General features: G+C 32.7%; 4 protein-coding genes across 6 annotated transcripts in view; 2 read left to right on the top strand and 2 right to left on the bottom strand.

Moving 5' to 3' along the window:
- The first annotated feature begins 434 nt into the window (after nucleotides 1-434).
- Nucleotides 435-3,932, top strand: LOC125807721 (B3 domain-containing transcription factor ABI3-like). The gene is made up of 6 exons (XM_049487452.1): nucleotides 435-2,407; nucleotides 2,687-2,779; nucleotides 2,881-2,981; nucleotides 3,460-3,506; nucleotides 3,602-3,678; nucleotides 3,789-3,932. The coding sequence occupies exons 1-6, from the start codon at nucleotides 1,097-1,099 to the stop codon at nucleotides 3,909-3,911; spliced, it is 1,752 nt and encodes a 583-aa protein (XP_049343409.1). The 5' UTR covers nucleotides 435-1,096; the 3' UTR covers nucleotides 3,912-3,932.
- A 1,360-nt stretch (nucleotides 3,933-5,292) lies between these two features.
- LOC125807725 (probable pectate lyase 8) overlaps nucleotides 5,293-26,579 on the bottom strand; it is a 104,321-nt gene continuing 83,034 nt past the window's right edge. Inside the window, exons 2-9 of one of the 2 annotated variants that reach the window (XM_049487459.1) lie at nucleotides 11,293-11,412; nucleotides 10,752-10,805; nucleotides 10,496-10,570; nucleotides 7,418-7,588; nucleotides 6,871-7,342; nucleotides 6,655-6,758; nucleotides 5,954-6,092; nucleotides 5,293-5,833 (exon numbers count right to left, since the gene is read on the bottom strand). In XM_049487459.1, the coding sequence (XP_049343416.1) occupies nucleotides 5,633-5,833; nucleotides 5,954-6,092; nucleotides 6,655-6,758; nucleotides 6,871-7,342; nucleotides 7,418-7,588; nucleotides 10,496-10,570; nucleotides 10,752-10,805; nucleotides 11,293-11,381 (1,305 nt within the window). In that variant the 5' untranslated portion in view covers nucleotides 11,382-11,412 and the 3' untranslated portion in view covers nucleotides 5,293-5,632. Of the gene's footprint in view, nucleotides 5,834-5,953; nucleotides 6,093-6,654; nucleotides 6,759-6,870; nucleotides 7,343-7,417; nucleotides 7,589-10,495; nucleotides 10,571-10,751; nucleotides 10,806-11,292; nucleotides 11,483-26,579 lie in introns of those variants that run through there. The other variant, XM_049487458.1, reaches the window with a different exon arrangement.
- Nucleotides 16,024-20,585, bottom strand: LOC125807739 (uncharacterized). 2 transcript variants are annotated; one of them, XM_049487476.1, is made up of 5 exons: nucleotides 20,357-20,572; nucleotides 19,261-19,418; nucleotides 18,285-18,351; nucleotides 16,697-16,798; nucleotides 16,024-16,043 (listed from the first exon to the last, which is right to left on the bottom strand). In XM_049487476.1, exons 1-4 carry the CDS (start codon nucleotides 20,486-20,488, stop codon nucleotides 16,700-16,702), a joined length of 456 nt encoding a protein of 151 aa, XP_049343433.1. In that variant the 5' UTR covers nucleotides 20,489-20,572; the 3' UTR covers nucleotides 16,024-16,043; nucleotides 16,697-16,699. The 2 variants fall into 2 exon arrangements, with proteins under 2 accessions (XP_049343433.1, XP_049343435.1); XM_049487478.1 differs by lacking the exon at nucleotides 16,024-16,043 and adding an exon at nucleotides 16,086-16,238 and having other exon boundaries at nucleotides 20,357-20,585.
- Nucleotides 22,740-25,036, top strand: LOC125807792 (uncharacterized). Its single transcript, XM_049487528.1, has 6 exons — nucleotides 22,740-22,795; nucleotides 22,892-22,967; nucleotides 23,346-23,794; nucleotides 24,210-24,272; nucleotides 24,383-24,617; nucleotides 25,011-25,036. Exons 1-6 carry the CDS (start codon nucleotides 22,790-22,792, stop codon nucleotides 25,034-25,036), a joined length of 855 nt encoding a protein of 284 aa, XP_049343485.1. The 5' UTR covers nucleotides 22,740-22,789.

The following is a 26,579-nucleotide window of genomic DNA, read 5'->3' as shown; positions in this document are numbered from 1 at the left end:
ATAATTTGTCATTAAATTGTTCATAAGTATTCCTTTGATAAATAAAATTTACAACGAATTTTATTAATTAATATAAATTTTATCTGTCGCTAATTTCTATTCGCCCAAAGTGACCACCGCTGGATTGAACCATTCAGGTTAGAGTACATATGCCTAATTTAGTGGTGAAAAAAAAAAAATATTCGCACCAAGTTTCTCTTTGGTGGTTTTCCTTTTCTCTCTCATTTAAAACCTCTATATAATATCTTTACAAAAATAAAATCTTCATATGTGCAAAATAGTGTTGAAACAACTTCTCAGAACAGGCCATAGTTGTTGTTGAAGTTTGGTATTTTTTTTTTGTCTGAATAAATATTCTTAAAGATTGTTGTATATGATATGTGAGAGTGTTATTGTTATTGGAAATTAATTTTAGTAGTAATACTTTTTAAAGTTTGTTTGATTTGAAAGTAATTTTGTCCTACTTATTACTATTTGTTAAGAAGTACTATCAAAAACTAAGTAGAGTCACTTTCTTTAGAGATTTGATACTATTAATATTTTTTTAGTTGGTTTGATATAGAATTTTATGTTGCAAAAACTAAGAGAGAAATAATCAAGAAGACATACTTCTTGTAACTTAGGTTAGCTTGCTTCCATCTGTCGTATTTTTTATGGATAGAGTTATTTGTTACTCGTTGGTGGTGGTGGTGGAAAATACCAGGTATGTTGTGGAATTAGTCGAGTTTTTAGTCCAAATAACTTTATCTTGCTTCCTTCTGTTTTATTATCCTTAGTAGATAGAGTTACCTGTTCGCTAGTCGTATGTATTCCATGGAATTAATTGAGTTTTTAGTCCAAATAACTTAGCATCCTTCCTTCTGTTCTATCTTGGTAGATAGAGTTATTTGCTATCCTTCCTTGGTGGAAGGGTGCAGGTATCTCGTGAAATTAGTCAAGATGCGGGTAAACTGATTCAAACACATAAAAAAAATTAACTTAGCTTAATCAGGTACATTTTGCCATTTCTCTCTAAATTTTTATTTTTATATTTTTTTTTTGTTTAGGCAGAGTGAGGCTTGCTAGCTAGTAAAAAGTTGTCAAGTCAAAATCAAGAATGAAAAGGGAGTTAAATGAGGTTTATTATGGTGGCAACAAAGAAGATGTGCATGTATTTGAGAATGTTAATATGGTGCCTACTGATTTTGATCCTATGGATGATACAGATATTTGGCTAAATGGAAATTTCTCTAATGATTTTACTTCTCTTCAAGATTTTCCATGCATGTCTTCTTCATCATCAACTTCCAATTCCCTTCCTACTGAACAATCTGATCCATTTTCTAGTTGGGCTGTTCAAAAATCTGATGCTGATGAACAAAATTTCGACACAATTAGTGATCAAGAATGTCTAAATGTGATGGATTTAATCGACGGGGATCATGAATTTCTTGACCCTATGATCTCTTTTTTCCATAGTGGAGAAAATCAACAACAAAAAGAACAAGCAAATGATGAGCAAGTGTCTATTTTTCAAGGGGATAGTGAGCTTGCACTTATGTTTTTGGAATGGTTAAAGCAAAACAAAGATAACATTTCTGCTGAAGACATGAGGAGTATTAAGCTTAAATGTTCGACAATTGAGAGCGCGTCAAAACGATTGGGAAGTACTAAAGAAGGGAAAAAACAGTTGTTGAGACTCATTCTTGATTGGGTTGAACAACATAGGTTGCAAAAGAAACAAATGAGAGAAGAACAGAGTCTTCAAAACTCTGCCCCTCTTAACTTTAGTAATCCAAATGCTTGCTTTTATAATGCCTCGTTCCCCGATTCGTCCCCTGTAATGACAGGGCCAATACAGGGGTACATTGGTGATCTGTATTCTAACGGATCTTTATTCGCGCCTCCTTATAATCAAACAATGAGTGGAAGTGCAACTTCTCGGTCTTGGTCTCCATCGCAATTTACAATGGTGACCGCTTCTCAATACAATCCATTTCCTGATAATGATAGTACTAATAATGTTACTATACCTGATCAGCCTTTATTCAGTGCTCAATATGATCCGTACCAAGTTTTCGATGGGAACAGTGAGAGATTGGCAAGGTTGGGCACTTGTGCTACTAAAGAGGCTAGGAAGAACAGAATGGCTAGGCAGAGACGAGTGCCGTTGCATCATTATCGCCATCAGACTCAGAATCAAAGACAAATTAGTAATGAGAAAAGTGTAATGATGGGTGGAAAGATTAATAATTGTGCAATGTCTCGAGCTAACAGTCTAGGAAATTGGGTATACTGGCCTTGTGCTGCTGCTGCTCCGCCAATCGCCATGGTTCCATTGGCTGATACTCCGCAAGCACTTCCTATGGAAAGGCCAGCGGTGCAATCACAAAAACATCAGAAACATGGTTCTACAGACAAAAGACAGGTTGGTTTTATTAGTTTCGGCCAAAAAATATTTTTTGAGTTTAACTTATATACACTAACAGTAACTTGGAAGAAAATGAGTCGGGGATTTACAAGATCGGGAGCCGAACCCTCACTAACAAGGTGAGAGTTCAGGTAGTTGGTTCAACCAAATGGCCTATTAGGATCTCCATTCACATGCTGTGTATATAAATTACAAATCACCCGCTATAGTAATTGTAAAGATCATTAATATATATGTGTCAGACGCTTTAAATTTCGTGTGGATTTTCTTCGACAGGCTTGCAAAACAGAGAAGAATCTCAAATTTCTCCTGCAAAAAGTGCTGAAGCAAAGTGATGTTGGCAATCTAGGAAGAATTGTGTTACCTAAGGTACTTTAGTCAACGTCGTCATAAATTATGATATATATTCCCATTTGGTAATTATAGTATGAATGATTAAATGGATAATTGAACATTTTGTTTATAAGTAGAAAGAAGCAGAAAGTCATCTCCCACAACTTGAAACAAGAGATGGAATCTCAATTGCCATGGAAGACATTGGAACTTCTCGTGTTTGGAACATGAAATATAGGTACACTGACTCAAAATAATCAAGCTATCTTTTATTACATTTGCTCGATTCAATTGTTTTCCTTTAATTTATAGTCATCTTGCTTTTATAATTATTGGTTTTTATAGGATTTTAGTTAAGGTGTGAATGTGAAATCGAGGGAAAAGAATACCTTGCTTATATATAGAAGTACTTCTTCTCGCTCTTAAATAGTTGCAAAGAAAGTCTTATCCTTGCATCGTCGTCGCTGCTCAGCTTTGGATTTGGTCAAATGACCTGATTCATTTCTGCATTATTTTTCTGAAGGATAAATGCTCGAAACAGTATTTTCCGAACAGGCTTTCACAAATGGGACTTCTCACACCTATTGAGTCTCTTACTCGTATAAATTAAAGGCTTTGTTTCAGGTTTTTACACACCGAAAAAAATCTGGAAACTCTCATTGCATTTCTGCAAATTTCTACATCATTGATAACAATTTTGTGTGTTTTGTTTTCAGATTTTGGCCAAATAACAAAAGCAGGATGTACCTTCTCGAGAACACAGGTGTGAACACAGTCGACCCAGCTCTTGCGTAGCATATTCATTAATATATAGTACTAAGTAATTTTTTATTGCATCTTTTTTCCCGATTCTTGAAGGTGATTTTGTCCTTGCTAATGGACTTCAAGAAGGTGATTTCATTGTAATATACGCCGACATAAAGTGTGGCAAATATGTAAGTCCATATATATATAGTGCTTTAGTTTTGTTATCACTCTAAGTGTGTAATTATCTTTGTCATTTGAGTTTAAACTGTCGAAATATATATATATATATATATAACAGTTGATACGAGGAGTAAAAGTGAGGCCGAATGGAGCAAAATCAGACAGCACGCAGCCAGCAAAGAAAATCGTTCGTAAAATAGCTGCTGTTGATTCATCTCCATTTGCACAGGCTGTTCGATAGTCCAGGAAAAGAGAAATTAATCTCAAACAAGTGAGTTTGCTGTCATCCTTTTTCTTTTCTTTTTTACAAATTAGTACTTTATTTAGTTAAGTAGAATTATCTATAGATGACCCTGACTCATGCAAATGACATGTTTAAGGGGTTCGTAATTGTTAGCAAGGATACTGTCATATATATGTGTGTGTATGTTATAATCTGAATGTGTGGTATCATTTCCATGCTTATCAATGTAATGACCACCATCGATTGTAATTTAGTTCAAGTTATATACATTGACCGTTCAAAAAACTTTCGTGCTATCTGCGGAATTTGACTGATTATTATCGCAATTTAGTACTCTTTTCATATTACAATATCAGGCTTGACAGCGTAAATTTTTTTTTTACACTATCAGTACATGAGATATAAGCTCGTTGTAGTTGAACGTGAATGTTGACGATTCTTACCGACCATTACTGGAGTCTTTAGATTTTATCTGCTGGAACTAAGATTTAACGTGGGGAAATTTAGGCCAAATATATTGGTGGCCCTTCAAACTTGGCACAAAATATCTTATTTCAGCTCTAGCTAGTAGCTATGTATATAGGTATCAAATGGGCGGAGTTGGGTTGGATTTGGGATGGTCAAAATTAAACTCGCGCAATTATTACCAAGTTATAATTGCTTTATTTGTTGTTTTATAGTTTTTTTAGTATCTAATAAAATAATTATTTTTCTTTATTATGGATAGACATAATACATCAAATAAGATGTCTTGTTGAAAATATTTTGACAAAATTTCTCCCGGATTAATTTGGGCTAGTTATCAGCCCAAATTTTGATAAGTGGAAATGGGCTGAGCTAGTAATTTGGCAGGTCAATAATCAGATTGTTTGTTTAGAGGGCATGATCCTTCGACTTTCCTTTACTCTTCATTTTATTAGATCGGATTAATGAGGTGCAAGCTCTCCTCATCCGGGAACTTAAACAAGGACACTGAATCGAAAGAATATTGTAATTACCATCATAATAAGTAAACATGCAGAAAATAGGAGGAAAAAAGGACTGGACATATATATATTTGAAGCAGAATTCATAGTATATTACATATATATTATAAGGATAACAATTACAACAATATCATGAAGCTCAACATCTATAACAAAAAGGCAACCTAAAGATTTGACTTGCGTATCTTTTGCCCTCCTTTATTTTAACAATCTTTCTGTTTCCGATACCATGAGATATATATAATTTTGGTGAAATGGTGTGTAGGATATGGACAAGAAAAAGAAGATGACTTCTCCAGAGATAATCGAATTATATCTCTAGTGGTGTCGGGAAAGGTTGAGCACGGGTACATTAAGACAAGTGGAATGGACAAACAAGTGCAAAATCAATGTAGTGTTTCAAGAACCTTATGTTCAAGAGGTAAGGCAGATTCAAGAATGTGCGCTCTTTGAAATATGAGTTCAGAATTTAATATTTATACAACATTTTAGGATTTCTCACATATATATTAAAGGTTTTAAGCTGAATATGGTGGGTTAAATTGAACCCATCCTTAATATTATTTGTCCGCCCCTGCTCAAGAGGTGATTAGGGACGGACACAAACTAAGAGAAGAAAGATAATCAGAGAAAATTGGCTATATTGCTGAATTCAATGGACAGGTAAAGATGATCTGATGGTGTGGTTTTTGATCACTTGATGTGTCGATGTGCTTGATATCAACATTAGTGTCAAGAAAGTGCACCAGCATTTGAGGTAATCATTCCGACCATGGAAGAGGACTTAGCAGCTAAGCTTGAGGCTCTTGCATAGCCGCCTGGAGCAGCACGTCCCGATGCAGTGAAGTATGCTCCATTCAACAAAAGGTCTCCCACTGATCTCCAGTTCCACTGTTTCCATGATCCTTCCCATGGTTCCACTCTTTTTGTCACCTGTTAACCCAAAATTCCATAAATTTCAATAATTTGTTGAGGTTAGGCTTTACTTTCCTTACTTGTACTGTATTGTGCCGTGCCTAAGTGGTTTAAAAATCAGCCTAGTTTTGAACTAACCTCTTTAGCAAAAGGGTTCACTGGGGCAAGGTATCTGTTACCCTGGCTGTTAATTGTAGGAGCAGCACTGCCACCAATGGCATACATCTCCCAGTGCGTGTAGTCATTGTTCACCACATGGAAATAACCATGCCTACATCTGCATATTAATTATATCGTACTATTGTTAGTCCAAGAAGACATGGAAAAGATGAGTAAAACAACTACGCCTCAATTCCAAGCAAGGTGAAATTCGTTATCTCAATCATTACCATTTATGTCACTAGTTTTGGGGGTTAAAAGTTAGGCGAAGATCAATTTCTTTATATAGTATCAGAGCATGGTCCATCTCCATTATTGCTTGCCGATGTTGGGTTTATATAGTATCAGAGTAGGGTCCATCTCCATTATAATGTTGGGTACTCTTATAAAATTGGCCATGCTCTAGATGTTTAGCTTTGGGTGCCTTGTGGTGTTGCAGAGTTCCACATTGGATGAAAAATGAATGGGTAGTCTTTTAAAGTAACCTTGGGAAAATGAATGGGTAGTCTTTTAAAGTAACCTTGGGAAATCCTATCCTCGTCAACTAACTTTATGAATTGAGTTAGATCCAAGATCCATTTTTTTACAATAACAGAGTCTCATATTATTGCAAAGATCAGTAATTTACTAAATCAGATGAACTGGGGAAAAAAAGCCTACTCATATTTTCAGATTGATACCTTGGCATTCTCTGGATTAGGCCCTCACCAAAATGGTTGAAGGCAATAGTCACCTGCATAACCTTATCTCTTACATAGGAGTCACTGTGCCCCAATAAAATCACCTACACATAAGTTGGATTAATGAATAATTAGTCTTTGAACTAAAGTATCAACACACAAGAATGCAGTTTAAAAAATATATATTCAGAAATGTCGTTTTAGTTGAAAATTGACCTCATTGTGATGGGTGAAGTAATTGTTTGAAATGGTAATTGCAGTTGAACCCATAATAGCATCAATGAGACCATCAGCACAATTAGAAAGAGAGTTGTGATCAACCCAAATATGGCTGGAACCAAAAATGGAAATGGCATCACCATCAGCCATAGTCCTCCAACCATAATGTGATGGTGAGCTTCTAACCATGGCATTACCAGTTGGTTTACAATCATGAATATGGAGACCATGAATGATAATATTAGTAACAAATTGGATAGTAATACAAGCCCCATTCGCGATATGCACATTCACACCACGAGCATCGATTGTCTTGAAACTATTCATGATCAGTTCTTGCTTAAGTGTGATGTGCATGTCACTTTTAAACACTATCCACAATGGTTCATCTTGAATAACAGCGTGACGAAGTGTTCCAGGTCGGGGATTTACTGGATCATCATCACCCGAGTCAGTTACAACGTAAAACCTGCACGTAGAGGTGGATTCAGGATTTTTAGAAAGCTATAGATCCCGCTCTAAATTTGCCTCCGAATATATATACCTGCCATCTCGGCCACCAATGGCATTGCGTCCAAAGCCAATTGAACAGTCAGCTAACCGTCTGCGATTACGTTGCCAATGGCGATCGCATCGCCAACAATCATCAATAGGATTCCCCGTCGTACATGAGAAGTAACCCAGTTTCCTCCTCTCTGTGCTATTCCTAATGCTCCTATACAACAATACAAGAAAGATGAGTGTTCAATTTTTGTCTAACAGTATTTACCGGGCACTCAGTCTCAGTGTAACAATTGATTTAGTGTAAGATATTTCCCTCACTAATTTTACGGGATACATGTCATCTCCCACCAGAAATAGGTATCAGATAACTCTGTTAATCAAAATAGGACAAATGAAAAAATTGCCTAGTAGTTTTTGTCTCCGTAACTTTGAATATAAAATCCCAAGGTTACGAACTAAATTATGTTCCAACTTATGAAATAGAAACAAACAAAATCTCACATGTGACTACTTTGATGTATATAGTATAAAATAAGACTTATTTGAGGGATCAAGTTGACCCACTCAAAAATGTCTTATAGGGATAAGTTAAAAGTGAATGTAATGTGATAAATAAATAAACAATAGATAAAAGGAATACGGTCAATACGGAAATAGTACTTATATCCATCATTCCATGTAATAATAATAATAATGTACTAATAATAAAAATATCTAAAATAAATGCACATGCAAAGGTGGGGAGATAAATGCATGATGTGTCGGTAGGAGAAACTATTTATTGATTAGGGAAAAGTCATTTAATATATGGTGATGGGCTTTGTCAGTACAGCCAGCTGCTGCATCCCTCAATTTGGAGCCCAGATCTCATATCTTCTTACTGCTCTACTAACTTCTTAAGGCCATTTGCCAGGCTGGGACAGGGGACAATGTTATGTGGCCTACGATAAGTGGGGATGTAAATTGGTCAAGTTCATCGTCAAAAGATTATTGTACGGGGCTCCTTTTATGCACACATATGTTTCAAACAGATCGTAGTAATAAAATAAGGACAGTTTAGTATATGAAATATTTCACGTTCATGTAGAATTCTAAAATGGATCGTAACTTAGAAAATATGATATAAGCAATATAACAAGTATTAATGGTCGATACAATGATTCGAATTTATGATATTACGTACAATTGCTCCAAATTAAGCTCCCTTTGATATTTTTTAAACTACAACAACAATAATTATGTTTTAATCACAAATTAAGCTCCAAATCTCTTTATACTAACAAGAAAAATTGGTTCTAAATTTTCTTTTGACCGTTATAGTGAAATATTATTTTCATTTCACCATCAATATTGTTATAAAGAGATCATTTCACCGTCAATATTGTTCCGTCTAAGTAACATGAATATGGATAAGCAAACTCAAAATATATAGAACAAACATTATAATGTGCACCTTCATGTAAAGCCACCTTCGGCCTCTACGAGAAACATGGATACACACACATGAATGATAAAAGAAAAAGACTCGATAGATAATTTATGATGTGCCTATGATGATAAATCTCCCAACAGGAGCATGTGAAGACCAAGTAGATTAGGCAGGGGAATGCGAGTATGCAACTTTTAACTTATTCTAACATGGCCTTTCTAATCAATGATGATTAACACTAATCCAAAAAAGGTACTTTGGAGTTTGGACCTATATATTACTTACAACATTATCATATAGTACTAGATTGGATACCCATAAGAGAAATAGACATTAGACCTGACTCAACTTTAAACTATAGTTCATAATATAATAATTGTCCAAAATCGTATAAAAAGATCAATTCATCCTTGAAGAGTCGATGTGGAACTCAGGTACTCAACAATGTCCATACTTAATTTTACAACACATAATAACTCCTCTGACACGAATCCTAGTTGTTAGGGACAGATTCACAAAATTGTTGAGTTGATTTAAGAATTGTTAATTAATGACAGTACTTATAAAAGCTGTCATAGCTAGAGAGCCTGTGGCATTTGCATGTGCAATATGCCTCATAGGCAGTCTAATGATAATCAGAGTAACTTCTTTTGACTGTCAGCAGAAGATGAATTTGGAAAGGGAATCGCAGAAGAACGGAAGCAGAGGGAGTTGTATTGGAACGGTTCGGTAGGTGGGATATTAAAGACAACTGCGGCATTGCTTTTAATTTTGTGGGTGATGTGTAGATCTTGTGGCTGACTAATCAGAAATTTTGGATAGACATACAAACGATTATTTTTTTTAATAGGGAGCATTTTCCTATTTAATAGATCCTAAAAAGGTAGATATAAACTTTTCACTACGGGTCAATTTTGAACCACATTTGTCATATGAAAAAAAATAGCCTAATTGATTAATCATATAAATTTTCACTTTATTGCTGATGTTCGATTTATTAATTTGTAATTTCCGCTCCAATTTCTCGTTCCTCATCATCCTTACCCCCACCCAAAAAAGGAGAAAAAAACTCCTTTATAAACTTAGCTCCTTCAATAAACCTTATGCATATGAATTTGAATTAGGTGGATCAAATTATCGGATAATTAAACTAAAAAGTAAATGTAGTCTTCTTACAACAGGTCAAAATTTGAATCCAATTTATCATGCTAACAAAAATCAGCAATTATATAAATTAGAAAAAGTATATATATGATAAAAGAATATTACTTTTATTTACATAAAAAGCATAATTTTTCAATAAAGGAAATTAAGACGAAACTCCTTTATTGATATAGCATCGTCACTGGGTGTGGGTACTATTTGTCTCTCTATTCAACCTATATATGATTGGAATATCTTTTTTTCCCAAAAATACTTTTAGTTCGTACTTGTTTTTTACAAAAGAGTAGTGACGCAGTAAACATTCAACGCCTTTTAATTATAAATAACTAAATAAAGTCTCTTAATGGAGTAAAGCATTAACTGAAAACAGATTAACGCTAAAGGGAGGAAGGATAGTTGCGATATGAGGAATATTTTTTAATAATTAAATTCTAAAGGCTCGATTGGGAACAAGTTATTTTGATAACTAATCTCGGATACTTTTAACATTTTTATATGGGATTGCGAGAGACAGGATTAACTCACATATCCACCATGGAAGCAATGGCTTCTGGATCATCTACAGCATGTTCATGCCTGAGTTCATCGTTTCCACTTAACCTGCAAAACTTAAATCATGTAAAAAAAATTAACAAAGGAAAATTGGATCGCGATTACAGAGTTAAAAGAACCAGATATTTCCAGATCCGATCAGTCGAAATCTTCTCTGATTCAATTGCAGAGTTGGTACATTACTCGAAGAAGTAAAAGCGCTAAAGGCAGAAAACAAAATGAAGTTAACCTGTTCGCCATAGTCGAGTTACTTAAGCTCTGAAATTGCTCTGCTTCTTCAATACTGACGATGAAAAATTCAAAATCCAATGAGTGAAACAGAGTAAAAGTAGCTCCATCGTCGAATCGAAAAACAGAAACAGAGTGATAAGAATGGAGAACTTACTCCAGCACAGCTCAAATGTCATAGTTAACAAAGAGAAATAGAAGTATTTAAATTCCATAATCGAAAAACAGAATCACTGATGGTAGCAATGGCGTTAATTCCAGAAAATCTGGTATTGAATTAACCTTATCGAAGCTCAAATGTCAAAATTACCTAGAGGAATCTCATGAATTAAGTAATACAACTACTTAAATCGAAAAAAAAAAAAAAACAGAAACAGAGATGATAAGAATGGCGCAATTTACAGAAAATCCGAAATTATACTAAATTACATCGCTGCTCAAATGCATAAATTAAACAAGAGGAATTTCATATTAATCGAACTAAGTTGCTTCCACATTGTAGAAAAAATTGCTACTGAAAACGTAATGAACGCCTTAAATACCTGTTATCGGCAGAAGAATTGATGAATAGTACGATCACAATTAGCAATTGAAGAAAACACAAACACGATAATCTCAGAGCAGCTGCCATGGCGGAGTTATCTCTAGAATTCGCCAATTTTCTCTCTGTTTTGGGCAAAACAGAATGTGGCTAATTTTATTATGAAATGATGAAAGCTTGAATGGAGGAAACGTTTTATAGGGCTGCAAGTAAGAGACAGAGGTACCATTCATTAGTTGTCTAACTTTTGATATTGTTCATTATTGGAAAGATAGGCTTATAAAACTCAACTATATTTATCAAAAAATATTTACATGTTCAATAAATTAGTAGTTAATATAGATTAAGTTTTATCCATTTGAGTATGCCGTCAATATCATTAGTCTTTTTAAGGTTTAATCACAAGAATATTTGCTTAAACCTTCTATAAACCTCTCACCCAATTAACGTTCAACTTAATTTCTCTTTAGATGTAACAAATTATATATTACTTTAAGTATTTTGAGACAAATTTGATTTGTCAATCGGCTATTAACGGCATTAATGAGGTTAAGCTAGTAACTAATTAAATTTATTCACTATGTAAAGAAATATATCTACTTTTTATGATCGTGGTGTACATGTCACCTTTCACGCATCTTGATTAATTTTACGGAATACATGTTACCTCCTATCAATAATACGTTTCATGTTACTCTGTCCATCAAAGTTAGGACAGTCGTGTTTTACTTTCAAAGTACTATATAATATAAACAAATCCAACAAATAGACACAATTCTTCCTAGGGGTGTGCATTCGGTTTTTCGGTTTGGTTTTACACTATTCTGTTTGGATTTTTGGTTTTTGGTTTTGTAAAAGTGTAACCCAATCCGATCCAAAATAAATTTGGTTTGGTTTGGTTTTCCTCTATTTGGTTCGGCTTTTTTCGGTTTGGTTATTCGGTTATGTCAATAATTAATAACATATATAACCAAAGTAATAATATTTAATCCCTTAAATATACTTTCTAATATAAATCATAAGTAAAACTTAAAACACAATACTTATAAGTATACCTATTATAGATGTAATTCAAACATAAAATATAAACGTAATCATCATAAAAGGCAATAACCAAAAAGGGACAAAAGTGGTTAACCCCAACTTAATTCTAAGCCTAAACATTATATAATATATATATATATATATATATATATAATTCGGTTTTTTTCGGTTTTTCAGTTTTTATTTTTAATATCCAAAACAAAACCAAAAAACCAAACAAAGTAATTTATTAATCCAAAACCAATCCGAAAAACCAAAAAACCAATCCAAATAAAAATTCGATTTAATTTGATTTAATTATTCGGTTTAATCCGAATAGTGCACACCCCTAATTCTTCCCCATCAATCAACGGCAAAACTAAGTAGTGTTGAGCAGTTCAGCCTTTAATCTGAAAATTATATTTACAAATAAAGTAAAATATATGTATTTTCTATTGTATATGAGCTGTTGATTTTCCTTTGACATAAAAAAAATTCAAGTATAATGATAGAGGGGTTCGAAATTATTTTAGTTAATGTAAACTACTTTTACATAATTTCTATATATAAGTTAAAACTTTAAGTTTGTGATTAACAATATATAGCTTTTAACTATTTGACTTAAGTCATTCATGAGTCGTTTTCTCACGTGTCAATGCGTCGGTCACTCACGTGCCGGACACTGCAAAATTTACACAGTTTCCATTTCTTTCGCGAGTTTGTCTAACAAATTAAATTCCACCGCATTATCTGTGGGGCCTACCACGTCTTCCACCTCAGCTATTTATTTAACTCAAACCTCGACGCTAGATAAGAATAATACTGAATAAAATATATTAGAAATGTAAATTAGTTATATTGTGATTAATTATACTATATTATTTATACTAAGATTATTTTCTATTGTCTTACCTATGCTTATATTGTTATACATGTATTAATAGCCAATATATTGCTAGTACTACAGTTTGTTATCTATTTAGTGTTCTATAATATTGAATAAGATGTATAACTAATATCACAATTAATACATGTCATATATGTATGTGTTTTGAAAAAAATTTGATAAAATAGTTTAGTCTCACAAATATTTATTATTTATTTTAGATGACAAATTTCAAAGCTTTTTCTTTCTTTTTTTTACCTTTGATGAAACTTTTTCTACAAGCCACATTTAATTTTTACCATGCTATAAAATCCCATAACATGAATTAATTAATGAGTTTTTATGATTGACGGTGGTAAAACATTTACATAATTATGTCACTTAAAAAGTAAATTCAAATGAGTTTTATGATTAATATCTTTGCTTGTGAATCTTCACAACAACAAAAACAACATGCCTATATACTTCAGTGTAATTACACGGTGAAATCTGAAGAGAATAGAATATGTGTAGATCTTCACAAAGCTATCATAATATTTAGTATAATTCTATAGGTAGGTTGGCAATATGCTAGCGTAATTCCATAAGTGGGGTTTGAAGAGGATAAAACTTATTCAAACCTTACCCCTTCCTCAGAAAGATAGAAAGGTTATTTCAGAAAGACCCTCAGATCAAGTAACCCAATCTAAGGGCCAAATATCAAAAAAGCAAAATTTATCAATATCTTAGAAACCAAAAGTGTTATATATTATCCTTAGCTTAAAATCCTAAATTATTACCAAATGAATATGACTTTATTATATTTGCAGTCAAAGTTCAAGGTTTCATGTACCATTTGAATTATTATGCATATATGTACAATATTGTTAAAAGTTAAAGCTTGTAATACGTACGATGTGATCCATTATTGGGACAAAGGACTTAAAATCTTGAACTGTTTTATAGTACTAAAGACTGTTTATATAGTTACTCCAAATTAAGAAGACCGTTAGTTTTATTAATTAGTGCCCCACAACTGTAATTCTTGTAGCAAATATTGAATTTAAGAGTAATGATTTGCAGTATAATATGGTTCGGAACAACATGAAATGATTTGATAGCTAGAGTTGCGGAATTTTAACCAAAAGAGTTCATCGATTGCTTATGTGTACGTAAAAAAGTTAATCTTGCAACTATAATATAATTTTTCGATAAAAAAATTCAAATGAACCCTCGGACCTCTATATATCCCCACATTTGTGGATAGGAATATGCATTTTTGAAAGTCATAGTTTTTTGAAAGTCACTAAGAAGCCAAAAATATTTTTCATTTATTTAAGAAGCACCAATTTTAGAGAGGTGAAGGATTCAGACAAGCTATTGGTTTTTTTTTTTATTAGTTTTAGAAGCTTATTTTAGAAGTTGAAAAAATGTTGAATATCCTTAGAAGTACTTTTGTAAGCTTGATCAAATACAAACTGTTGTTTTAATATTGATAAAAATATATTTTAAATTGATTAATCAAACACAAGCTATTATTGATCTCCTCAAGTATTTTTTTAAAGTATTTTTAATAAAAAAAAACCATTTTCAAACTAAGTAAATTTTAAAAGTTTGATCAAACAGACTAGTTATAATATGTTAAGTATATTTATACTATGAATTAAGGAAATTCTAGATGTGAAAATCAAAGCTACATATGGATATTTATTGGCTCATGGAGTAATTTGCTGTCTATTAAATTTTATACTAACAAAAAGTCAAGTACTTCTTTCAGATAAACTGCAAATATGTTCCAATATCAGACCGAAGTCAACATCATCTCTTTAATGAATTACTATTCCCTATTTGACTTTCCACTTTTTAATTGTCCCACTAGTCAGACAATATGTATTGGGGGAATTATATTTTTTTTGTTTAAAAGAAATGATCTCCCATGATCCATAAGAAAAAAATAATTCTATAAAAAAAATCGTGTGAGAAGAACCATATAAAGAATCTTTATAATTTTAGCTAGCTGGTTGTAATAGTTTGTAGTCGTCATCGAGGTAGACATAATGTATAACAAGTATATAATTCGTATACACAAATTATTCATTGTTATACACTAATAGTGACTAAATTTCGTTCAAATAACTAAATACTAGTGTTTTTTCATTAAATTAAATTCCAAAGACATTGAATTCATTACCCCAACTAAATGTAGGAATGCAAACAAGTATATACATAATGGCATATTCAATTGTACAGCTCAAGCTGTCTAGTGTAAAAGAAATGAATTATGATGATAAAACGTTAAAGTTCAAATTTAATCACGATGGAAAATTTCAGAAAAATGGACAATGATAATGATGTGTTTCTTGGTATCTATGATTTGCACTATAGTATGTCTATTATTTTGCCTTTTTTTAGATAAAGAAAAAAAATTATCCATAAATTGTCCCATTTAAAAACTAATGTAAAGCCCACATGGGGTTCCTTCCTTATAAAAACTATCTGGCATACAGTAATAATATAAATACATAGTTGCATGCAGAGGAATACAAACCACACATTAAATCCATGTTCCCTCGTGTCCTTCCTTTCTCCACAATTATGAATTATTATGTAAGTAATAAGTTTAGAAACAGCAAAGAAAGATTTTTTTAAAAAAAAAAAGCAGGGTACGTGAATGGGAAATGGGGGAGGGGATTACAAAATGGAGAGTCGAACCCTTACCAACAAGGTGAATGTTCTGATAGTCAACTAACTAACTGAACTACTCAGATTTATCACTTGCATTGTATCACCCCATCATACTCCGATGCTTTCTGAACGAAACAGGTCTTCTAACAGCTAAGATATACAAGAGAAATGTCCTGATTCTTCATTAATTCAACAAGATATCTGTCTCCTAAATCAGTCTGCTACGATCCTGTTTCTTATATTGATATTAAAAAGTACCAAAATTCAGAACCCTTTCAACTTTGTGATATGGATTCGTAATGGTCAATATAATCATCCAGAAACAATGGCTTTCAAGATGTGAAGTTTTCTCTTGCAGCTCAGCAATCAACAGTCTGAAATAAGCAAACAATTTGAGGGGAAAAAATATCAGATCAGTATGTGTGTGTTTAGAATGAGGAAATGTTTTTCATGCTTGGTTGTGGTCATGGAAACTACTTATTGAAGATTGACGATAGTTTCAGCAAATTGGATGGTGTCTTGATGAAATTTAGGAGTATTAAGTTCACAATGATCTTCGAGTTTTGGTTGGAGAAAGTGATATAGTGCAAGAGTTAAAGTATTTGCAAAGAAAAATGACTTTTGCCCAAAAAGGGGGAGTAGTCAAAATTTCCCTCTTGGTAGAAAATGTTTTTCGTAGAAAAGATTTTCCAATACCAAAAAATGTCTCGTGAAAAGTACTTTTTTGGTCATACCGACAACACATTACAATTTTAACTTTTAAAATTTAGACTCAAGCTGAGAAATATGTCAAGTTAGTAACTAGTCAACCTAAAATTAATAACAACCATACCTGCTAAACATCTTTGTATAGCAACTGAAACTTTGGTATTCTCTCTGGAGGAAGGGGACAAGTCACTATGAGCTTGCCTTTCATGGCCCCTCTAAATATTGCCTGCTTACAAACAGGGACGGTCGAGCAGTTAGAAATGACTCCACATTCATGACTTGTAAAAAAAATGAATCATCAGAACAAAGTATATACTCAGCAGATTCAAAAAAATGCACCAAGAACTTTAGTATACTAGCTCCTGGATAAACAGCCAACTAGAACACAATCTTATGCACATCATAGATGCAAACTGAATGAACAATCAGATATTCTATAAAATTATGAGCTAACTGAAAAGAGTCTAACCCTCTACCAAATCTATCTGAACCTAAACTCGTTCTCTAATTGTTTAGGTTGATACACAAAATAGTTGCTACACTCACAGGCAACTCTTAGCAAACTAGGAGATCTCCCTTCCGGATCTCAAAAAGTTAGAAGTCTTTACAACCTGGAAACACAACTTTCCGAGCTTTATTCGATGCGTAACTTTTTAGACTTCTTAGAGGAACATCCTCCTTGAAAGAAATAAGGTGTCCTTAACTTATGGAAAAGGGATCTCAAACTACCAATTTTATTTGATAACCGAGAGATTCCTGAGTCCCAATGGCGCACAGTTCGAAACTCAGGAGATAAAGGGCCCACCTATATACCGTTCTCAACCTAAATACCAGGCTTTTGTTTGAGGCAGTGTTCGAACATGTGTCTGTCTAACCACATATCACATGTTGCGCTCTTACAACTAGACCAAAGTCCTGGAGCCATTTCAGAGTATAGATTTTAACAATTATTTCACTTATATTGCTACAGAATATGCATCTCAGTGTACCCTTGACTATTTGACAGATCTGGTAGTTGTGCTTTATAATAATCTTAAGAACAGATCTGGTTGCACGTAATCTTGACTTTCGCCTTTCACTCGTGCAGTTGGACTAACTTCTCCCTTCCACAATTAAAGTTTCCTGCCGTTCAAACTTCATGTCCAGACTCCAGGGGACATGCAGAAACAAATCTACTAGCTTAATAAGCAAATATTGGACACCCCTCCATACATATACCAGAAGTTTGAGTCTAGAAATTAGAAGCTTGTGATATCTCAGCCATTCTCCAAAAGCCAAAGTATATCTCTTCAACTTAAAGCCACAAACGCGAGATTACAATCACATATATTAACTATTGTTCTGCCAAATTACTTGTCTTTCTGGCTTTTATATTCCATCAAAAAACACCCATGGCATTAATGGATCAACTTCATGCAAGTATTTGCGCCATACTAGTCACTCAAGATTGCTGGTTGTTATGGTACCGTATATTTCACTCTTTAATCAAACGCCTTCCGAGGCTTTGGCACATCTAGAACCCATGGAGACTTAAACAACCTTGTTTAGAAAGTGCTACCTGAAGTTTATACAGTTGAATAAGGAGTCACAATTATTAAAAAGCTGCACTTCGCAGGAAGAGCAAATAATTTTACACTTAATATTCATCTGGAATTCTGGATCATAGGAAAAATACTAAGGTCTAGAAAGAAAGTTGTGAGATTATCCCATACCTCTACAACATCAATGAAGTCTTGTTTTCTTTGAAATGCTCCAACCCACTTGGTGTGATCTGCACTCCTGGAGAACATCCATCTCAGAGAAGTAAGAGCTTCAATCATGACAGAGGTCCATTAAGATACAATAATATCACAGGAATGTAATTACAACATCAAGCTGTCCTTGACATATGCATAACTCAGTTTACAAGTAATTGCTTTATAATTGTTGCAATGTCGACTCGTCATCAAATTTACTACATAGATAACTCTTTCAGTATTATTATACAATTAACAGCAGAGAGATAAACCTTTTGTTTTGCTTTTGAAATATTAGATTGAGAGATAAAATTTTAACATTAAGGTAGCATAGCGAGTGGTAGGGGGAGAAATAGAGAAGCAAATTATTTGCAAACTTTCCTTGAACGTCTTCCAATATAACATACCCTCCATTCTCCAATGAGGGAGGAGGCAAGTACGAATATATGACGACAAGAAGGTTATCTGCAAATACTTAGCCAATAGACTAACACATTCCTTTTCTCTCTTCTTTTCTTTTAAATAGCCTCTCCTTCCTATTTCCTAGTAAGAAACATTTTAGGCCTTCACAATTCTCTTTTCACCCCTCTCCCCGATCAAAAACAAAACAGAGATTCGGCTCTTGCAAGTAGTTGCTTGAACCGAGTCAAAGTCACTTCAATTTCCCTTGATTGAAGGACCAAAGAACTTGTTATCCAAAATGTTGTGGAGAGCTTCCAGCATTAGGAATTAAATTAATTTTCCAACAAAATGTGTCTAATATATGGTCAAGATTATTGATTACAGTCATATAAGGACTAAAAATATGGTGTGCTCCTAATGCTCGACAGAGATGCAAACGGGTATAAGACCATGGATGGCACTTTCTTCAACTAAATTGAATCACAACAACAACATAAAGAACATGTCCATAGCAGAAAACTTCGAAAATTCGAACAAAGAGAAGGCATACCCAGAATCCATCTTCATATGATGAGCATTGAAGAAGAAAATGGTAGATGGTATTAAGGTTATATCAAAATACTTGACATAAACTCGAACGTCCTCTGAATCAATATCCACTAAAGCCACAGTCGCAAACTTGGACACCTCTCTCACAGATTTATACAGCTGCAGCCAACAAGAAGCAATGAAGTAAACGAACCACTCCAGAAAATATACAACTTATGCAATGTCAACTTAACAGTGAAAAAACACAACTTCTACACAATTTGAGTGTCTAACGCATAAGGGTGAATTCACTTTTTCCACAGCTACCTACATCTTACACCCAGAACTATACAAATCGTAGTTGTAATTTGTAAAATATATACTCCCTCTGTCTCAATTTGTGCGCAACTATTACTATATGCAATAGTTGTAATTACTATATCACTATTACTTGCGCTATTCCCCCCAAAAAAAAAGATAAAACATTCTCCAAGAAAAATTATGACTTGTAGTCTTCTTCCCAAAAAAGGAATTCCTTCAACAAAAATTATAACTTGTAGCCTTCCTCCAACTTATAACTTGTAGTGCACCCAAGGGTGTGCCCTAGTAGTCAATGACATAGGTTGAGAACCATAACGTCTTAGGTTCATAAGGTGATTTATTCTCATCTGTCCTAGCCTTGTTGCTGGTGGAGGTGGTAAGTATCCCGTGGAATTAGTCCATGTGCATGAAAACTTGTAGTACTATTAGACATTTGATGAGTTGATCCTGGAGCATATCTACTAGAGCTTTAAATTCTATGCACTCACATCGTAAACTATATTACATAATTAGGTCATTAATAAGGTAATTACAGACAAATCTCTGGTGCAACCTGATGAAATTGATTACTAAATTGCTACTACTGGTATAAGTATTCTCTATACTTTCAGTGTATATAACCTAAATCCATGTATAATCTCACTAGCTTAGCTTAAAATCCTAAATTCGCCTAAAATTTAAGTTTCCTCAGGTAATGATCTTTACAATAGAAATTCAAGGAATTGGAACAAAATAGATTAGTCTATCACTGTTTCACAAAAAAAAATAGGGGAAAACAGAAAAAAATGGATGCGTACGATGTCGTCAAGCTGGAGGCAAAGAGGATCAGAGGATCGGCCGAGACGGAGGACGAGAACTTTATCGATTGTGTCCCTTATTATCGAATCTACTTCTTCCTTCTTCGTCAGCGTCCTCAATATATACTCCATCTTCTCTCCCTGTCTTTTCTTCAAAATACGGCTAAATGCTACCGGAAAAACTTTATAAGTATTTGCATGCGACGAGGGCTTCACCGGAGTGGTACAATTTTACAGTAAATACATTTTTTTATCAGCTAGAATAATTGCACTTTTGGTCCCTTAATTATAGATAAAATGTGATTTTAAACTTTAATTAACTGAAATATGTGTTTTTAGTCCTTTTGTATAGAAAATTGGGTATAGGTTGTTTGGCCCGTTAGGTGACACGTTTGAATCCGATAATATAACGAATCATTGTGATTTAATTTGTCGAGTCAAATTAATAAATGGATCATTATTCAACTCGTTCTAATAATTAGTAAAATTTATTGAGTGGTTATTCAGCTTTGAGTTTATCACAAAAAATGTTTGTCTTTCTTTGAATTGATTCATTGTTAGTGTCCATTTGTGCCTATGAAGCCACAGGGTTGTCTCACGAAGCTTTTTTTTATTCAATATCTTCACATCTACTTTCTCTAAGATGAATCAGTCCTTTGCTATTGCAAGAATATAGCCATCAAAGAGTTATAGGTGCTACTTCGCTTATTATACCATATTTGCTCAAAGAGGCATATTGTAAATGCATAGGTGAGTGATAATTAAACATAAGAGACATGTCTGAAGTTGAGCTAATATATATATATATATATATATATTATTATTATTATTAATGTGCCAATTTGCCACCTCTAGTATAATGCATTAGTGCTATCCTTAATTAGGATTCACTATTAGCTAGGTCAGAAACAACATTAAATGTGAAAGAGACAAGAAATAAAACCTACATCTCAATATTCTTTTTATTGGATTACGACTTAATGAAACACGGAGAACCAGTTACTTAATTGAGTATGAAAGGTCAGAGAATTATATACTTACAAAGACAAAATTATATAATATTTAATTTATTATATATTAATTTAATTAAACAATCACCAGACATTTTAATCACCCCACATCCCAACACATATTTGTGAGGTGATTCTTTGAAGAATATGTCTTCTTAAGCCCATATATTTTTGTAGGTACCCATTGCAGTCCTTGTTTTTTCACAATTTGTTTGTGTCCACTACTTAGTAAATGTGTTAGATGTCTCATAAAACAAAACAATAATATCTTATCCACCCAATTCATATTCCTATAGTTTTATTTGTCGGTTAACTATTCTATATTTGTTAGGTTAGAATCTCATATTGGTTAAAAAATAAAGTGGTGATCTGCTTATAATATGGACTTGAATGATTTTATGCTCATGTATTAGCTTTAGGTGTTGATTAGTTAGACTCAAATATCATATTTTTACATAATATCAAAGTCAGGTCCATCTCTATTTGGACTCACAATCCACAAAGTCAGATTTATCCCTACCCGATCCACAACTTGCAGTTTGAGCTCAATATTATGAACCAAATGTACTTGTGATTCAAAAGTTATTTTCTTTAATTAGTTGAAATACTGTCACATAATCTAGAGAATAGTAATGTATTCTTTCTGAACCTACCTCATCTAATACTTCCAAAAAAATCCTTTGAGAGGAATAGTAACCTAATGAGACCATGAGAGTGTTAGATTCAAAATAAAAATAATTCTATTAAGCAAAAAAACTCAAGGCTATCGCAAGTGTAGGTCTACAAGATAGCTATCACAAAATTTCGTCGTTTGTTTCATCATAAGATCAATCTATCACTCAATTATACGTATTTTATCGTTATCTAATTGTAACCAACAATTATATATCTACTTATCGTATTTTTACACCTGCTCGATAAATAGTAATTCAAAGCAACTCAATTTATGCCTTGGCAGTTGGGACTTTAAGACTGATCTTTCTATTAAAGCTTATTGTAACATGAAAAATACCCCAAGACTCCCTTAGATGGCCATAAACCAAACACCACCAAAGGCCCTACATTTTGTATGGTGAACAGAGTTTCCACCATAGATAAAATCCATTTATTACATTTTAATTTCTTTATTAGTGTCATTTTTTTCTCCCTTAGATTCAAGATTTGCTTAGTACCCACCACATGATCAATTAGTCTTACTATATATTTAATTTGTATAAATATAATCTTTATTGCCACAAAAATCACAAAACACACCAAAATTAGTGTCTTCATCTTTCTCCAAAGGCCAAAGACAAGAAATTTTGGCTTATTACAGACAAACACATATAATTCCTTCTATATATGATCCATTTGACCAAATTTTTTGTCTCACTTGTATAGTCTAAAGAATCTACTAGTCTATTTAAAATATATTTCCACTAACATGCAGGTTAGCTAGTTTTCTAATAAATTTTTTTCTTCATCATAAAATTATTTATTGTCATGTTCACATGTAGCTAACTTTGAGCATTCACATATATAACAGATCCTTCAATGGCTTTTCAAGAATGCAAATGAGACCAATTTTAACACCAATTCTAGCAAGAAGCAAGTTGTTACTGGTGAGTGGAAAAAAAAAAGTTTGTTCACTATCTTGTTAGTATTACATTTTAGATTTACATTTCTTGTTCAAATATTGTAATTTCACCGATAGTCTATTTTTCAGACTACCATATCAGACTTGACACGAAGATAGTCTGATATGAAAAGTTGCCTATTTATAGCTATTCATGCAACTTTACAAATTGCAATATGTTATCGTTCTATTTTTCAGATTATCATATCAGACTTGACATATGATGATAGTCTGATATGTCAATTTTTCCTTATGATGTAAATAAATTATACATTGTCAGCGCGCAGAACTTAGATTGCTACATTTTAATGTCATTTTTTATATCCAAAGTCATCAATGTTTGTTAATTCCTCTGTTTTTTCAGATGAGGAAGTGAAATCCCAAGGCATTGTCCTGTTTGGGATTTCTCGAAAAAAGAGAAATCGAGCGGGAAAATCAGCAAATTCATGCTGCTGCAACATCCTCAATTTGTTCAACACATTACGCAGAAAAGACATTGAGAAAGATTATTTCTACAGCACGATTCGTCTAAAGAGATTGGAAAGTTCGCGAAGGAAACAACAATTTGTAGATTGCATGAAGATGAAAAAACAGAGTCTTACTCGTGGATTAAGCTTTCGTCGAAAGTCAGATTCTGCCACAGCCAAAGTTTTGCCAGTTAGTGATGGCCATAAGGAGCAAAATTTTAATGCAGATAAGAAGGAAAAGGCTAATGGAGATAAAATCAAGACACTTTCAAAGATGAAGGAACTAATAAGATGGGCTGCTGCTGCTGCTAAATCACAAAAGGGAGGAAAATACTTTGGTCAAAAGGTAAGATTACTCGAATTTTAACATATATACACAGACAATTATTAGTGTAACGTTATTTGTTTTAGCAAGTTGCTCGTACTATCAAGGTTACGAGCCATTAAACTTATTTTAAGTCAGTAAAATATAACACGAGATCTGGAAATAAAATCTTTATAGGTTTATTTTCTTTTATTCAAATGTAATTGGTCATAAAAGATCAAAAATCCATACTACATAGTACACGATTCCATATTATTTATATCTAAGAGGAGAAGTACAAGCATAGTCTTAATATTATTTGACTTGTCTATTTATATATCTTATGACGAACATGTTGGCACGATCACATTCAAGTTATATGTAAATGAATTATATTCCATCAATTTTTCTTTTATACAGATACAGCTTTTATTCTTCCCAACTACTCTCTATATAGATTTTTTATGTTGTCACTAATGAAAATGTGCCTGGACCAGAAAGTGTGGCCACACTTTCAAAAGTATTTAAAAATAAATATTTTTTAGTAAGATTTAACTTATATACATATAAAAATAAGTATTTATGAACAGTTATTTGTATTTGTCGTTTAAGTGAACTGATAATGTGTAGGTTCTGCACTTACGCGATAGGTCGGACTTAAAGGCAGTACCAAATGATGATCAACTGAGCTATGACTCTCCAAAGATCAGCTTCAGATGGGATGTTGATCAAAATTACTCTGCAATTTCAGTGACAAAAAATCACCAATCTATAAAAAACTCCCCCTTTAACTCAACTATGGTCCATATAGATCAGTGCCCTGCAGCAACAAGAAAAGGAAATTGGGTTACCACAGATTCTGAATGTAAGTTTCCTTAGTCCTTTTATTCAATACCTAATCTAGTTTGAAGAGGATACAATATACGTTTTGTGAGATAGAAAATCTATTTCTAAAAAACTCTAGGCTCCAAAATGGAAATATGTAACGCAAGATTGTAAATCGAACTAAGGTGTATTTCAGTAAAGTCATAAAACTAACCAAAATACATCAATCATTCGTATATTTGGTATAATATGAAAAGCAATAATGCATATTCATTAAGTTCGTACCAAAGATTACAACCTTTGTTAAATTTGAAGGAGTACTTATCGAGCCACTATAACCCTCTTCGGTGATTATATCTTTTCTTTTTTTTCATATTTTAATTTCGAAGCAAGATTTTTTCCATCAATTTATGCTTATTTTTTTTAATAACAGTTGTGGTACTAGAGCTAGAGCTATGAAGAAGATTGGTGGTCTCTGTGCCACGTGGATTATAGTGATTTGTTCATCAACTTTGCTACTTTGATGTAACGTTATTTGTTTAACGCACATGACATTCACCTTATATGTCAATTTTATATTCTAACCAACGTTCAACGATAACAATAATGTGTCTGGATGCTGCTAAAAACCGACGAATAGCAAGTGCTTTTTCTTGTGTGGATCTTATTTTATTGGGAACTTGATGAGTTGATTCATCTACATATTTTGATTTTACTATTATATTGAGAGTTACTCAACATATTGGCTTGACGTGAAATAGATAGTGAGTTTATTTGTTGTTGTTGAATCTTTTTTACAGCTCGATAGATAATTTGATAAGACACTGATTTTTTTTCTTCATGTTTTAGAATATGATTAATCAACATGTTAACTAATCGATTATGATAAATTGGATCAAATTTTGATGTTTGTTACAATGAAATTAAATTTTATAAGTGGAGTCTAAAAACAATAATATGTACAGTCTTATTCCTAATTTGTAAAGACAGAAATATTATTTTCGTTATATATCGGTTCAAATAAAGCATATCACAATGAAAGAAATATGAAATAAAAATACAGTAAAAATAAGGGGACAATAACAAATAATACATATACTTGGACCATTCTAGCCAACTTTCAAACTCATAAATGTTTCATGGGACCAATTCCAAACTAATATCCTTTCATTCATTGTATTTAAGCATAATACATAAACATGATCATTAATTTGGCGCTAACTAGCAACTATGATTTTTAACTTTGGATATGCACACGAGATACTTAAACTTATACAAAATTAAACAAATATACACACTCGTCCTACATGACTGATGACACCTTACACGACAATTTTGTGTCCTACGTGGTGTCTTATGTATATTATGTCATGTAGGACATGTGTGTCTACTTGTTCAATATTATACAAGTTTAAGTGCCAATTTGTGCACACTCAAAATTGGAGGGTATAGTTATCTATCGAAGCCAAGTTAAAAAAGTTATATTTTTGTATTATACCTTGTATAATTTGATAATTACACTATAGGTGAATTTGAAGACTTTTAATCCTCTTGCCTAATAAAAAGAAGAAACTTTTTTTATGAAGTTATTTTGATATGCAAACAAAAAAAGTAAGTAATCTATTGGTCTTAATTTAGTAATTTGTGATGAAAGATCTCAATGATATATACAATCATTTATAATCTAGTAAAGGTCTTCAGTAGCATTTCCTCACTAGCTCTTTTGATATTTTAAAGCTTAAAAACCAAGTCCTAGTAATTGGTAAGACCTAAAATAACCAATTTCAACTTTTAAATACTCCATTCGATTTAATTTGTATGTACTTTGATTTGATAAAATTTTTAAGAAAGTAAAAAAAGATTTTAATTCTTGTGAAGTTATGGTATTACACTAAAGATAGGTAGAATGTATCAAAATATCCTTCAATCTCACGGACTTTAAAAATTAAAATTAACGAGTTGTGAAAAAAACTTTTTTTTTTAAAAATAAACTAAAAGGAAA

This window comes from Solanum verrucosum, unplaced genomic scaffold (assembly GCF_900185275.1).
Source record: "Solanum verrucosum unplaced genomic scaffold, falcon-dt-bn FXZP01000183.1, whole genome shotgun sequence".
NCBI lineage: Eukaryota > Viridiplantae > Streptophyta > Magnoliopsida > Solanales > Solanaceae > Solanum > Solanum verrucosum.
The sequence above is the reverse complement of the archived record's forward strand: the minus strand, read 5'-3'. Positions and strand labels throughout refer to the sequence as shown.

Coding starts and splice junctions, on each gene's coding strand:
- LOC125807721 (XM_049487452.1), top strand. CDS start 1,097: ATGAAAAGGGAGTTAAATGAGGTTTATTATGGTGGCAACAAAGAAGAT. Junction 2,780..2,880: donor GAAGAATTGTGTTACCTAAG/GTACTTTAGTCA, acceptor GTTTATAAGTAG/AAAGAAGCAGAAAGTCATCT. Junction 3,679..3,788: donor ACATAAAGTGTGGCAAATAT/GTAAGTCCATAT, acceptor TATATATAACAG/TTGATACGAGGAGTAAAAGT.
- LOC125807739 (XM_049487478.1), bottom strand. CDS start 20,488: ATGGAGTATATATTGAGGACGCTGACGAAGAAGGAAGAAGTAGATTCG. Junction 19,419..20,356: donor GCCTCCAGCTTGACGACATC/GTACGCATCCAT, acceptor TGTTGGCTGCAG/CTGTATAAATCTGTGAGAGA. Junction 18,352..19,260: donor CATATGAAGATGGATTCTGG/GTATGCCTTCTC, acceptor GATGTTCTCCAG/GAGTGCAGATCACACCAAGT.
- LOC125807792 (XM_049487528.1), top strand. Junction 22,968..23,345: donor CAAGAAGCAAGTTGTTACTG/GTGAGTGGAAAA, acceptor CTGTTTTTTCAG/ATGAGGAAGTGAAATCCCAA. Junction 23,795..24,209: donor GAAAATACTTTGGTCAAAAG/GTAAGATTACTC, acceptor CTCTCTATATAG/ATTTTTTATGTTGTCACTAA.